The sequence below is a fragment of the Toxotes jaculatrix genome, chromosome 8 (assembly GCF_017976425.1).
Source record: "Toxotes jaculatrix isolate fToxJac2 chromosome 8, fToxJac2.pri, whole genome shotgun sequence".
Taxonomy (NCBI): Eukaryota; Metazoa; Chordata; class Actinopteri; family Toxotidae; genus Toxotes; species Toxotes jaculatrix.
This window is the reverse complement of record NC_054401.1, coordinates 22,193,927-22,206,788: the sequence shown is the minus strand read 5'-3', so window position 1 is coordinate 22,206,788 and position 12,862 is coordinate 22,193,927. Positions and strand designations below refer to the sequence as shown.

The window sequence follows — 12,862 nt, the reverse complement described above, 5'->3', positions numbered from 1 at the left end:
CAAACAAAATCACATTCGCTAGAGTTGTTGAAACAGCCACAAAGATTGTAGGTTGCCAGCAGGAATCATTCAATGTTCTGTACGATGCTGATGTGCACAGAAAGGCTTTGTTTATTGTTAAAGAAAAAGCTGGATATTTCAGGCGCGTATCTTAGCTTAGTGTGAAGACTGCAAACAGGAGCAGCTTCCAGACAGCTTCCACAGCTCTGTCCACAGGTAAAATTATCTGCCTCCTAGCACCTCTATATCTCAGTATGTAGCAGGTCTGCGAGCAACAGGTCCCAAATACGAAAATACCTCAATCCCATTAAATTTCACCAAGTTGTTACAACTTTTGTACTTATGTTGCTGTGTTACTGTTGATCTGAGATGGGGATATTGATTATTTATTTTTTATTGTGTTAGGATTTTTGTTTTTACAATGTCTGTTATTATGATAAATGACAAATTTCCTGCTCTGGTGAGACTATAAATTCCTATTCTGCTATATTGTATTGTGGATGCTTGCTTAAATGTACACCTGGCTAATGCACCAGGCCCACATGCCTTTCCAAAGTGCCCCATCAGCAGTGATCAAATGATATTTTACTGTTGTTAGACAGTTAAAATAGTCATAGTGTTTAAGGTTGACCTCAAAACAGCCATCTATAACTTTGGCTGGAGAAATAATCTGGACGTTGTAAAATAATGTTATTCTGTGACTGGTAGTTTGACCTCTGGAAATCCTGTACGATACAATTTTACCATTAACTCCCCCTATTTAAGGAGTGCAGTCAGAGGCGTATAATGACTTTGCATAATGAGTTACATTCTCTTTTTTCATTGGGTGTGCTTTCTAAAAGATCTCTGTATTGTACAGGGGAAAGTGCTAGTCCCTTTTATCTCTAGAAGAAAACCCTTGTGGCTACAGTTTGATCAATTAAACTCCTGAAAGGGCCCCCCTCTTTTCATTCCTCTGCCTGAGAGGAATATAAAGTTATCAGTCTTCCCAAGCGATATGAGGACAGAAATAAGTAGTTTGTCTATAAAAATGTCCAGGTACTTTATCAGCGTCCCAGTAGGCCCCGAGGCCCTGACACTGTTCAATGTGGCTCTCCTGTACTCCAGTCTCATGTGCTCTCTCTTTCTCCCTCCCTCTCTCGCTGTCTACTTTGTCTCTGCCTGAGGCTCGCTCCTCTCTGGCTGGGGTGTACGCTGGCGGCCCTGCACCTCAGTGGGATTGACTGGGGCTCGAGCCCCAAGTGAGGTTATCGATTTCAATCAGTGGCTTGGGAGATTGGAGCTGAATGATGCTTTAGACTTTAAACAGTGGCCAGCTGCACTGTTTGTTGTTTGGCGGAAAAATGCTGCAGGAGGAGGCACTTTGCTTTTGACAAGAAGTCAGATAAACATACAAACAGAATTATATATTTAGCGAGAGAGATCTTAATCTTCTTGTTTGTAGTTTTACTGTAGAGTTTGTTAGTGTGTGTATTTTGGGAGAAAAAATGGCCCAAACAGATGCAAAAGACAAAAAGACTGCAGACAACAGATGTTGCATATGAACAGTGACTAACCAGTTATCTTCTTTTTTGACTGATCTGTTAGTTATTTTCAATGAATCATGTAATCATTTCATGAAATTTAAGAAAATAGTGAAAAAAAAAAAAAATAGTATTACATATTCTTAAGTTTTTTTTCCGACCAATAGAAACAAGAACCAAGGATTTTGAGCATTTTCCTTTAAAAAATGGCTTGGTTTATTTTCACAATAGTTGCATTAATTTTCTGTTGATTGACAAAGCAGTAAACTGACTAATGGTAACACCTCTAACTGCTTTGTGTATGGACAGTAAACACTTGGGAATCAGCTTGGTCAACACCTTATGTAAGTGCTACATTACATGAATTGAATCAGTGGTGTGCCGTCGGGACAGGCCAGGCAGGCAGTGCTTGACTAGCTAAAGCTAAAAACAGACTTCAGTTAGAAAGATACTGAAGTGGCAACGATGTCCCATCTTACATCTCAGAACAATGTTCTGTTCTTAAAGATTTGATATGACCTGTTTTACGTTCATCTTGTCATTCACTGCCCTCTTGTGGCCACAGTAGGGTATTGTCTCTTGAAGCGAGGTTGATTATCAAGCGTTGCATCTGTCATTACTCTCATTTTGTGGGTGTGGCCACGTCCTATAGACAGAGGCTGCAGCTCGTCAAGCAGAGGGAGGAGCAGCGTTTCTTTTGGACGTTTACACATGAACATTGTGGTTAATCCAAGTCCCTCTTTCACGAATGACCAGCTATAGCTAGCTACTGACAAGTGTGCTCGTTAGGCTGCTCTTCTCTCAGCTTCCACTGATCAGTTTATTGGATACGTTATTATACACATGCATAGTTATGTGTGGAAACTGTACTTGCGTATTGCGTATTTAAGCGAAAATTACTGCGCTTGTGCATTAGAAAATTACGTCTTTCCTTCCTAAGCATTAAGACGTCGCAGTAGTAAGTACAAGTGCAAATTCCACTGTTATTTATTTCATCTCAGATCCATATAATTTGTCTCACTAATCACCTTGGTCAACGTGTGATGACGAGGAGTTAAGGTGTATTGTTGAGCTGCTTTTAATAATTCTTTCTGCAAGGAAAGCTTTCACAGACGTATTTATTCAATTTACATCTTTGCACTTAGCCTTGTAACTTAATACCTCAGCCTTTTAATTCTGTTCTTCTGTTTAGTTACCATATTAATATCTTATCCTTTCTGTTAATCAGGGTGTAGTGTTCTCTGTGCAAGATCTGCAATTAGAGAAGTTTGAGATAGTATATTGAAGTGGGAAAATACAGACTTGAGTCACTGGAGTGTGCCATGGTCAGTTAATGGTGAATATTTTGAAGAATAACATAGATGTTTTTTTTTTAAAGATATTTTTCCTATATACCTTGCATTTGATATTTGTACTGACAGTTCAGAGGAATAATCCTCACAACTACCTCTTCAACCAGGAAGGAGTGCAGACAGGTGAAGATGTCCAGGCAGAGTGCAGCAAGATGCAGGATTTCAGCAAACGAAAGACAGGCAGCACAAAATCACGAGAGAGGACGGACCCTGAGATTTGTTGTTGTCATGAAATGTTCGGTTATAGTCAGCTCCATTTTTGTTGTCGGTGTAGTAAACAGCTGAAGTGCTCTTTGAGATAGTAGTCTGTGGGCCATCGTCTCAATGTGCGATTGCTTTAATTTATGTTAAATGCACGCGGCTTTATTTAATATAAACTAAAGTGTATAAAAACAAACTTCACGCATCAGCAATAAAGGTTAGTTGCATAAATCCGTGCGGTGTGGGAGTTTAAGTAATTAATATGCTTTAATACTGCATTCTTCCCATAGTGCACTGCGTGTTTTTCTTGTTGAGTAGATACTGAGAAGAGTGAGGTGACAACTTTTTGTTCCATCATTGTTCACAGGAAAGTGCAGGCATAAAGACAGACTGATAAAGTTCCTGTTTTGCTTAAAGAGGGAAGTTAGTTCACACAATGAGAGCGCTTCTGTTTTTATGCTTTCAGAAGCATTTGCATCAAGGCCAGGAGATTAAACGTGTGGGTTGGGAACTGGAGAGAGTGTGTTGTCTCGCTTGGGGCCCCCGATGCCAGAGTTCTAGCTTTCATCGCACTGGGTGAAAGATTTCTCCTGGACGTTTCACTCTCTGTGGCTACAGGTGGGTGGTTCACATGCTGTAGGTGGCAGCCACTGTGGATTTCATGCAAAAGTACAGAGGAGGTGGCTGTGGGCAAATTGTTTCACAATTGCCAATGTTCAATACTCTGTGCTGAGATGTTGAATCCCACACTCTATAAACTCATTTGTGTAGTTAGATGGCATTTGGAGTGTTGGAGTTATAATATTTAAAATCGTAGGAGTTTCTGTTTTTTTTTTTCTAATATAGATATTTGTAATATGTGTTTTTAGACTTCATCATAAAGAACCAATGGAGAGTGAGGATATCCAGTGGGATACTCATTAGTATTAGCGGTAATGCCTTTGTGTCTCAGTTGACAAAAGGAAGTTGATGTCTGACATGTAGAACTGAAATGATTTGTTGATTAATTCATTTGAAAATTTGAACACAAACATTAGATTGTTCCAGCTTCTCTAATGTGAACATTTGATTCTCTCCTTTGCCATATATGATAATAAACTGTGTATAGTTGGATTTTAAACTGTTGAACTGGTTTTTCACATTTGCTACCATTTTCAGGCATTTTATGGACAGAGGTGGGAATTATTTGGGAAAGCAATCAGCAGATTGATTCATAATGAAAATAATTGTTAGTTACGTCCTTACTGACATAGTTTTCTCCATAATATCATGCAGTTTTATGGCTGGCTTTCCTCAGGGTCTCACACTTGTTTTCCTCATTCTAAAATGCAGTAATATGGTCTAAGATTCACATAATGTTCTAATGCACAGATGATTTTATACATTTGTCAAAAGTTTTCTAAATGTATTTTTAACCATTTGAAAACCAATTATTTGCCATTAACCAGTCATTTTCCTCTTAAACCTTTTCATTTAAAGGCTCCATGTTCAGTGCAGTTGTGCTGGTGCTTGGCTGTCTGCTGCAGAGTAAACTAGTAACCACAGAGGGGCATCGTGGGACCAATCGCTATGTCTTCTATGCAGTGCATATGGACGGAGGCATCAGAGCCGCCAGAGCTCTGGCCGAACATCACGAACTGGAGTTCATACAACGGGTCAGTGCATGTTTAAAACCCCTGTTATTACCTCCACCTATGGGCCTTCAATTTACATTTTCTAAATCCGGTTTCTGAGGGCTTTTTTTTTTTTTTTTCTCAAGAGCTGCCAAAGTGCTGACTTCTATTTCCTATTTGAGGGATATCTGACTTTCATCAAATTACAGCGGCGTTTCTGAATATTTCATATCTGATCAAAGACGCACAGAGTAGACCGTCCACACAGACACACACACACACACACACACACACACACACACGAAAAGACTTATACATGCACCCAAAAAGGCACACATAAGCACATAGACACTTGTGTCTAGCCAACCTTAGTTTATGCCAGTGAGAAACTCCTCTATGTGGAATAGGCTCCAGCTGAATGTCTTTGGAGATGATGGGGTCTTTACCTATTTGCCTGAGTTTTAATCTGTCATGCTGAAATCTTTCCATTTGTCAGAAGACTAGATGTGATTTATCCACATCAATACTTTAAAGGTTACTTTGGTTGTTGAGAGTGAAAGTGTGTCAGCTCTCTCAAAAAAAAAAATGTTCTCGGCTGCACTAAAAAATAAGGGCTCGGAGCGGGTCTTGGTAAGGTGGAATACAGTAGTTCTGCTTTTTTTTCGTGAGAGTGAGTTCAAAGAGGGGGTTCGAGGGTATAAGAGATTTTGAAATGAACTTCTTCTGATTCTCTTTTATGAAAGATTCACAGTCAGAAAGATTTAAAAGGTAAGAGCCCTTATGAATTGACATTCATTCCTGCTGTGCTCTGTTAAATTCAAGATTTTAAAAGGGATCCCTTTATTTAACTTCTACTTTTCAGATGTAAAGACTGACTAATCAACATGGATACTTTGGATAAAATGTTCTATTTGATTAAAAACATATGATAAGCAATCGATCATGAAATTTTCAGGTGGTAATGGATCCAGATACTGTCAGTGCTTGACCTTAAATACAGTGTGGATAAACCATAACATGCACATTAAATAGCATGGACGGTTGCATTTTAAAGAATTACACCAAAGTAGTGTATTTCTTAAATTTTGACACAAAATTTGGAGACATTGTGTTTTTCATTTTCATATTTCTGTGTATAAATGGTTATAGGCAGAGCCCTACAGGAGAGGAATCTGAGGAAATATTATTAAATCACACCTACAGTGTCTAAGAGTCACTTCATTCATTTAAAGCCTGGTCGTCTTTGTTCTTTGTTGGCAAACGTATATTCCTCCAATTGATTTTGCTCAGAGCAGATGATCAAAAAAAGCAGTGATTTGAAGTTATCGATGATTGATACTGGAGATGTGTGACTGTGCGTGTGTTTTGACATTATTGATAAGAGTTAGCGGGAGTGTCCGCTGGTCTGGTGTGAGGCTGTGTGCAGCGTTGGCTCTGGGGAACGGGGACGCAAGCTCATTTCAACCTTGGCCCTGCTGCCTCTGCTGCTGCTGCCGCCTGGATCATGAATAAAACATCTCTTTGACCTTTATCAGAAGTGTATTGGACAGTCCACCCCCGTCTCTGTCTTCCTCTCTGCCTGTCTCTCTCTCATTGTCCCTCATTTATGCACATAAACACCTCTTCCTCTTCCTGCATTGTTTTCTGCTCTTTCATACACCGCTGATAGTCCCTCGATGCAGTGATCACTTGTAATGACCAAAACAAAAGCAAATGCTTCTGCTTTAGAGAGTCACACTACATTATGCATTTATACAGTACTGTAAAACACATCCCAGTTCAGTTATTTTGCTAGTTTATATTCTGGTTTAATGGTGAAACAATCCTGCAGCATGTTAGGAATCAGTGATAATATGATACTGTAGTGTGACCCTGGAGGACTCTATGCATATGCAGTAAGCGTGCGTGTTAATAAGGTGTCCAACCCAGCAACACCATATCCTGAGAGCCTCAGACAACCCCCACTTTCACAGTCACCCCTCAGGTCCAATCTGCTGACTGGCTTCTTTTACCTGTCTGTCGCCAGAGGCTGATGCTAAATGTCACTGACACTAAATCGCCTTTGTTAAGTTAAACCTATTTTAATTGTGTCAGCTGTGATTTGCGCCTCGCGTGTGGCAAATATCGTATATCAAGAAGAAGCTGGCGCTTCATAATTTGCTCTGATTTTTTTTTTTTGAAAACATTGAAGTGGAATGAAAAGTCTGACAAGCCCAACGCCAGCTCGGAGGATTGTGATGTCTGCTGGCATTCCGGTGGTAATGCTGCATGAGTGGAATGGGAATCAAATGTCTCCATGCTGGCACTCAACATATTGTTGGTCTCTTTGATTTAGTGTACAGCATCCAGGAAAATGTCATTGCGTCTCTCCATTGTGTAGACTTGACATATCCATTTTGCAACTGTAAAATACAAAGAAAAACAAAGCGAGCTGATGTCTTTATGCCACACGGACAGATTTACTGTGATGCATTGGAGTTGCTTTTTGCAAGTGCCTCTTAGGTAGCAGACACACTGAAGCCTTTCCTGTCAGTCTAAATAATTTTGAAATGTGTCAGAGAGGTAGAGTTGATCTGTCCACATTTACCTCTCACTTGTCTTAACCTTTGCGCATTTAGAAATGTTGGACGATGGCTCAGAGTTTGTCAACATTCCTTTATATTTAGAGGGTAAATCAACTCATTTATTTTTTAATTATTATAGCTGTGTGGCAGTGCTGACGTGGATTCAAAGATTAGTGCCATACAATGGTGTGTCTCATCTCCAACAATCATCGTGAGCCACAGAGAAAGAAATGCCCTGACTAGGCAGGTGATGGCAGCCATTATAGGTGCAGGGTTTCACACACACGACGACAAAGGAAAAAAACAACCACATCGTGATCTAAAATAGATGATTTTCTGTTTCACGTTTTGCCGCCACAGAACAACAGCACAGCAACTTGATATTACACGTTGATTAAAAAAAAATAAAATAAAAGTGTCAGCTTGCAGCCTTATTTACAATACAGCCGACCTAGTTTAAAGTTGCATCACATGATGCTGCATTGTTTACAGGTATTATTTCTTGCTTACTTAAGGGTTTGCAAATCCGATTAGAGCCAGATTAAGTCTATGAGTTGTATTGTTTTTTTTTTATTTTAGCTGAGATCACTGCTTTAAGAATTACGTGCCTCTGTGTGTGTATGTGTGTGTATGTGTGTGCATGTGTGTGTGTGTGTACGTACGTGCATATGCAGGGTATTTGTCTTGAACTCTGACACCAGGAAGTCCCTGGTCTCCAACCAATGGTGAAAGGCCTCCCAGATTCCCCTTCTCTCCAGTCAGGTGGAATACTGCCGGTAGATTACCATATCATTACCATATCATTAGCATAACATTAGTGCAGCACAGCTTGGCTCGCTGTCTGCGGATGTGCTATCAGCTCATCGAGAGATTCAATCCCCAATCGGCTCCATGCTTCCACCCTCCCTCCCCTCCCTTCCCCTCCCCTCCCTCCGTACACTCGAGGTGTGTTTTCCATCCAAGTAAAGCAGATGTAATTGAGGTAGAGCACTGGATTTACTGGCTAAATGAAATCACACAAACGCTTCATGATCAGCCGGGGCCGCTGTCGTACACATTCAGAGAGCTCCTTCTCTGAAACCTCATAGCGCTGCACCCAATTCAGAATTTCTAATATCCTCTCAGAAATAGCCTCAGTGAGATGCTAAGCTATGTCAAGCCTTACTCTGGCTGGATTACTCCAGGCTGTTATGTTATGACCAGTTGTGTGTGTGTGTGTGTGTGTGTGTGTCTATGTGTGTGTCTATGTGCAAAAGGAAAAAAAGGCAGACGTGCCACCATCTTCTCCCTGGCCCCTTCCTTTCCCTTTTCTGTACCGTAGGGCACCCAGGGGCGCCAAAAGGGACACCAATCCTCTAATGGTTGGGAGCGAGGGCCCATTCCATTAGTCAGGGGGCCCAGAGTTCACCGCCGCTCCCCAGAATGAGGAGGGTGGAGGGAACGAAATGGAGGCAGGTGTTGGCCGGGGGCAACACAGAGGGCAACACACCACCAGCTGCATACTGGGAAATGCACATCTCCGCTCCTTCTCAGCCTATTTCTGTTTCTTCATGCAAGTACAGATGCACACACACCTTGAGCATGCACAGCACACACACAGACACACACACACACACACACATTGACTTCCTATCACCCGCTTTTGTCACCAATTTCATTCATTCCAGTAAGCTTTTCTCCATTTCCCTTATCTCTTTCTTTGGCTCTCTCAGCCTCACACACTCATTCACTCATGCCTATCTCCATCTCTTTCATTTTCGCTCCCTCTTTGCTTACACCCCCCCTCCCCACCTCCACCCCTCACTCCATCCCCGCTCATACCTCACTCTCATTTGTAAATGGAGAGAGGACTTGACTGAGGAATATGTGGAGAAGATGTGGTTTCCCTCCCAGGTGGGAAACTCTGGTGGGAGGTGAGGGTAGAAGAGAAGAAGAAGAAGAAGGAGGAGGAGGAGAGAGGAAGGAAGGGGATGAGGAGGAGGAGGAGGAGGAGGAGAGCACAAATTATGATACCACTCCCTCTCTTTCTCTTCCTCTCTCTCCCTGGGCTGAGATGATGTATGGCTGCAAAGGCCACATGTTGGCCGTGTGATGGATTAAAGCACTTTGTAGGAAAATTACTGAGAGCGCCTCAGCACACCCGAGTCTAGCCCTTAATAAAACTCTCTTCAATATTGAAATGGAGAGAGAGAGGGAACGAGAGATAGATAAAGAAGATAAAGGAAGATGGTGGACGAGAGCAGGGAGTGGTGGTAGAAGCTCACAAACATGCTCATACACACTGCTCTTCCAGGTGAGATGGACTCTATAGAGAGATACTGTGAAATTGCCTGTTTTATAGTTTTACTGTTAGATCTTTTTTTCGACAAGGTTTTGTTTGGAATGGACATAAAAAAGACCTGAGAGAGAAACAAGTGAAATAAACCAGGTTTTGAAAAGTGGTTGTTTATTAGAAGCTCGGTGGACAAACTTTTATGAGGCGTTTGTCAGCTGCTGCTGCTCCTGTCGATTGTATCGTCTGCTCCAGTTTCTGTGATTTCCATTTTCTACCCAAAATAAGAAGCTGAGAGTGTCAGTCTTGATTTCCACATAGCAGATGACTGTAGATTTATTTTCATCCAGGTGGATAGTTATTTTTCAGCTGGAGAAACTGTGAGTCTTCATGGTTTTTACTTTGGGTGCTGATTCATAACTGAGTTAGACTCTTGATGGACAGAAATAAGTGTAGCAGGCCTGTAGCGACTTGGACTTGACTGTAATAATAAAGAATGGGATTGAAAATGCAGTAATCCTGTTAATGCATTTATCAACTGATTCCCACGTAATTCATTCATTCAGTTCATTCACTGGACGTGAGTACAGCATTTTTTAAGTGCCTGAGTGTATTATTAACTAATGACAGTAATAACATCAACCAACTTGAGTTGTTATGTTCACATTTCCTGTGACAGTATTAACTCTGCTTTTAGAGCTGAAACGATTAGTTGATCATTTAATTAGTTGCGAGAGAAAATTAATTGACAACTATTTCAATAATCACTTAATCGCTTCTGTCATTCTTCAAGCCAAAGTGCCAAACATTTCCTGGTTCCAGCATCTGAAATGGAAGAATTTTCTGCTTTTCTTCTTTACGTGTGATAACAAAATGAAAAGCTTTTGGTTTTAGACTGTCAGAAAAACGAGCAGTTGGTGAATGTCACTGTGAGGCATTTTTTTTTTTTTTTTAAATGTCGTTGCACATTTCATAGACTAAAAAAAAAAATCAGTTAAAGAAAGAAAATAATTAGCACAGTAATCGAAATAGAAAATAATCGTAAACCCCGAGTTTGTTCTAACATGGCATGTTGACTAGTTTCACCCTGAGTAGAATTACATTTAGTGGGAACACTGAACGTGTAGGTGTGTGCAGACGTCTTTTCTTTCTTCCATTCTTGGAATCATTTTTTGGTCTTTTCTTGTTTTATTTATTTTGTTTTGTAATCAGAGGCGTTATCTCGTTTTAGGAATTTTGTGATAATGATCAGGTATGTTTGTTCACATCCCTGTGACTGATAACATACTGTATAGCTTTTGGCTTTTTTGTAAATAATCATATCTCTGTGGGCTTCATTTCTTTATTTGTTTGTAAAGCTAACACCGTAAGACTAATGTGGGGGTTTGTTTTGATCGTCTGACTTGTTATTCTTGCCTCATTTGGTTTCTTTTTATGGATGTTGTAATCCAACAGGTTTTAATAAACTGGAATTCACCTGTAAAACTGACACTAAACAACTCAATCCCAAACTATTATAACTGATCAGTCCCTGTATTTGTCACTTTAAGATGGACTGTAGAGCCCCTCACTCCCCCCCCCCCCCCCTCTATCTCCTGCATTTGCTGCCAATACTGTAACCAATAAGGCTTAACTGCTCACCCCATTTAGCCCCTAGCATACCCCCTCCATCACCCAGCCCTCCTCCCATCTCTCCTTGCTGCTTCTCCATAGTCAGGGCTGTGGAGGCCACGGCCCCTGTAGGGCTGTTAGTGTACACACCAGCTGCTGTTTCCTCCATAGGGTGGGCTGCCTCACATGGCTCTCACACACAGCTTCAGTGACTCTTGATGTCTGTGTTTGTTTTTGTTTATCATTCATGCTTTTCCGTTCCTTCCTCCCTCCATTTCGCTTCCTCTCTCCTCGTTTTCTGTTTTGTCTGTTGGAGGCTGTCAGCAGCAGTGAGGCATACAGCTCCTGTGGAGGTTTCTCAAAGTCCATCTCTGCTGAAGCGATATCAGAGGCTGTAGCACTCGTCAGGCGTGCGGTGATGGTTGTTTTTGAAGGCTGCTGAGGACATGTGCTGTATATATTGTTGGACTTGAGGTTTGTGATAGCTCATAGTTTGTGTTACCGCCAACATGTAAAATTTTAGGTTACAGTAGCTTATAAAGCAGCAAAGTCGTGGGCTGTAAAACTAAAACCATGAGCCGGAGAATTCTTAAACGCTGCATTGAGGTGATGAGGAACTGCATAGCTGGGTGATAACTTTGTGTGGGCTCTTCTCATGAAGCGTCTTCTTTCACATTTTGCATAGTTGTTTAACCAACTGTTACATAACAGTATCGATAAGTGCAGCTTTAAGTTTCCTTTTTTGGTAATAAGGATTTTTTTAAAAATGAAACAGAGATGAAATAGTTAATTTCAGCTTTGTGTCTTTGCCTTTTCCTTTGCTTTCCTTTCCCTTTTCTCTTCAGAGGTTTCAGGTCTCAGCTTTCTTATGCTGTTTTCACTGCATCTTTGTGTGTGTGTGTGTGCGCATGCCCCACTTATGCTCCTCCTGTGTTTGTAGTTGGGAGACTTTTCATCAGGCCTTTGAGATGGAAAAAAAATGACCTTGTAACACCTCAGTCAGCAGTGGATGTGAGTCTGTGAAATGTAGACGACTGCTGCATCTGGTCAGCTCAGTTTCCCTGGATGGACTGTTGGCTTGGTGCAGACTGTTAGCTTTTAGCTTGTGTTAGCTATCCATTAGGCTGATTCAACAACACAGCGTATACAGTGTAAATCTCAGTATCAACATTTATCTTCTGCTGGTTACAGTTTCTCTCATGTGACGTTTACTCTCTTGTCTTGTTCATATTTTAAAATGAATTTCAGGGAGAAGTTCAGAAAAAATAGGAATGTAATTACTTTTCAGCTCTTCTAACTTGTGATACTAAATAATTGTTTATTTATTTAAAAAAAAGCGATTATTGGTTAGTCAACTTACAAAGGCAGAGATGGACAGTTTCTTACTTATTATCATAAAGCTCCAGATCAAGTAATGTTTTTAAGCTCTTAGAAAACAAAAAAATAACAGAAAATTAAAGAGCGCAAAGACAAAAAATAAACAAAGTATAAAAAACAGTCATTAAGGAACAAAAGATAGAACAAGTACAATATAACACCTGCAGCTCCTGCTGAGTGTTTCACAATGTCTTAAATCAGCATTTTCTTTCAAGTGAGTTGTTTTGAATTTTGGTGTTTGGGTCTTTCAATCATATGCTGAGCAGTATGATAATCTGATGTGACACTTGAAGAGGGAGCACAGTTTTTTGTTTTTTTAACCATAGTCAGTGAAAAAATCAAAATAAAA

The 12,862-nt window shown here is 40.6% G+C and overlaps 1 protein-coding gene across 1 annotated transcript in view; it reads left to right on the top strand.

The window, feature by feature from the left end:
• Positions 1 to 3,589: 3,589 nt before the first annotated feature.
• LOC121186588 (proprotein convertase subtilisin/kexin type 4-like) overlaps positions 3,590 to 12,862 on the top strand; it is a 155,447-nt gene continuing 146,174 nt past the window's right edge. Inside the window, exons 1-2 of the mRNA XM_041045364.1 lie at positions 3,590 to 3,694; positions 4,556 to 4,731. Of these exons, the coding sequence (XP_040901298.1) occupies positions 4,561 to 4,731 (171 nt within the window). The 5' untranslated portion in view covers positions 3,590 to 3,694; positions 4,556 to 4,560. The remainder of the gene's footprint in view (positions 3,695 to 4,555; positions 4,732 to 12,862) is intronic.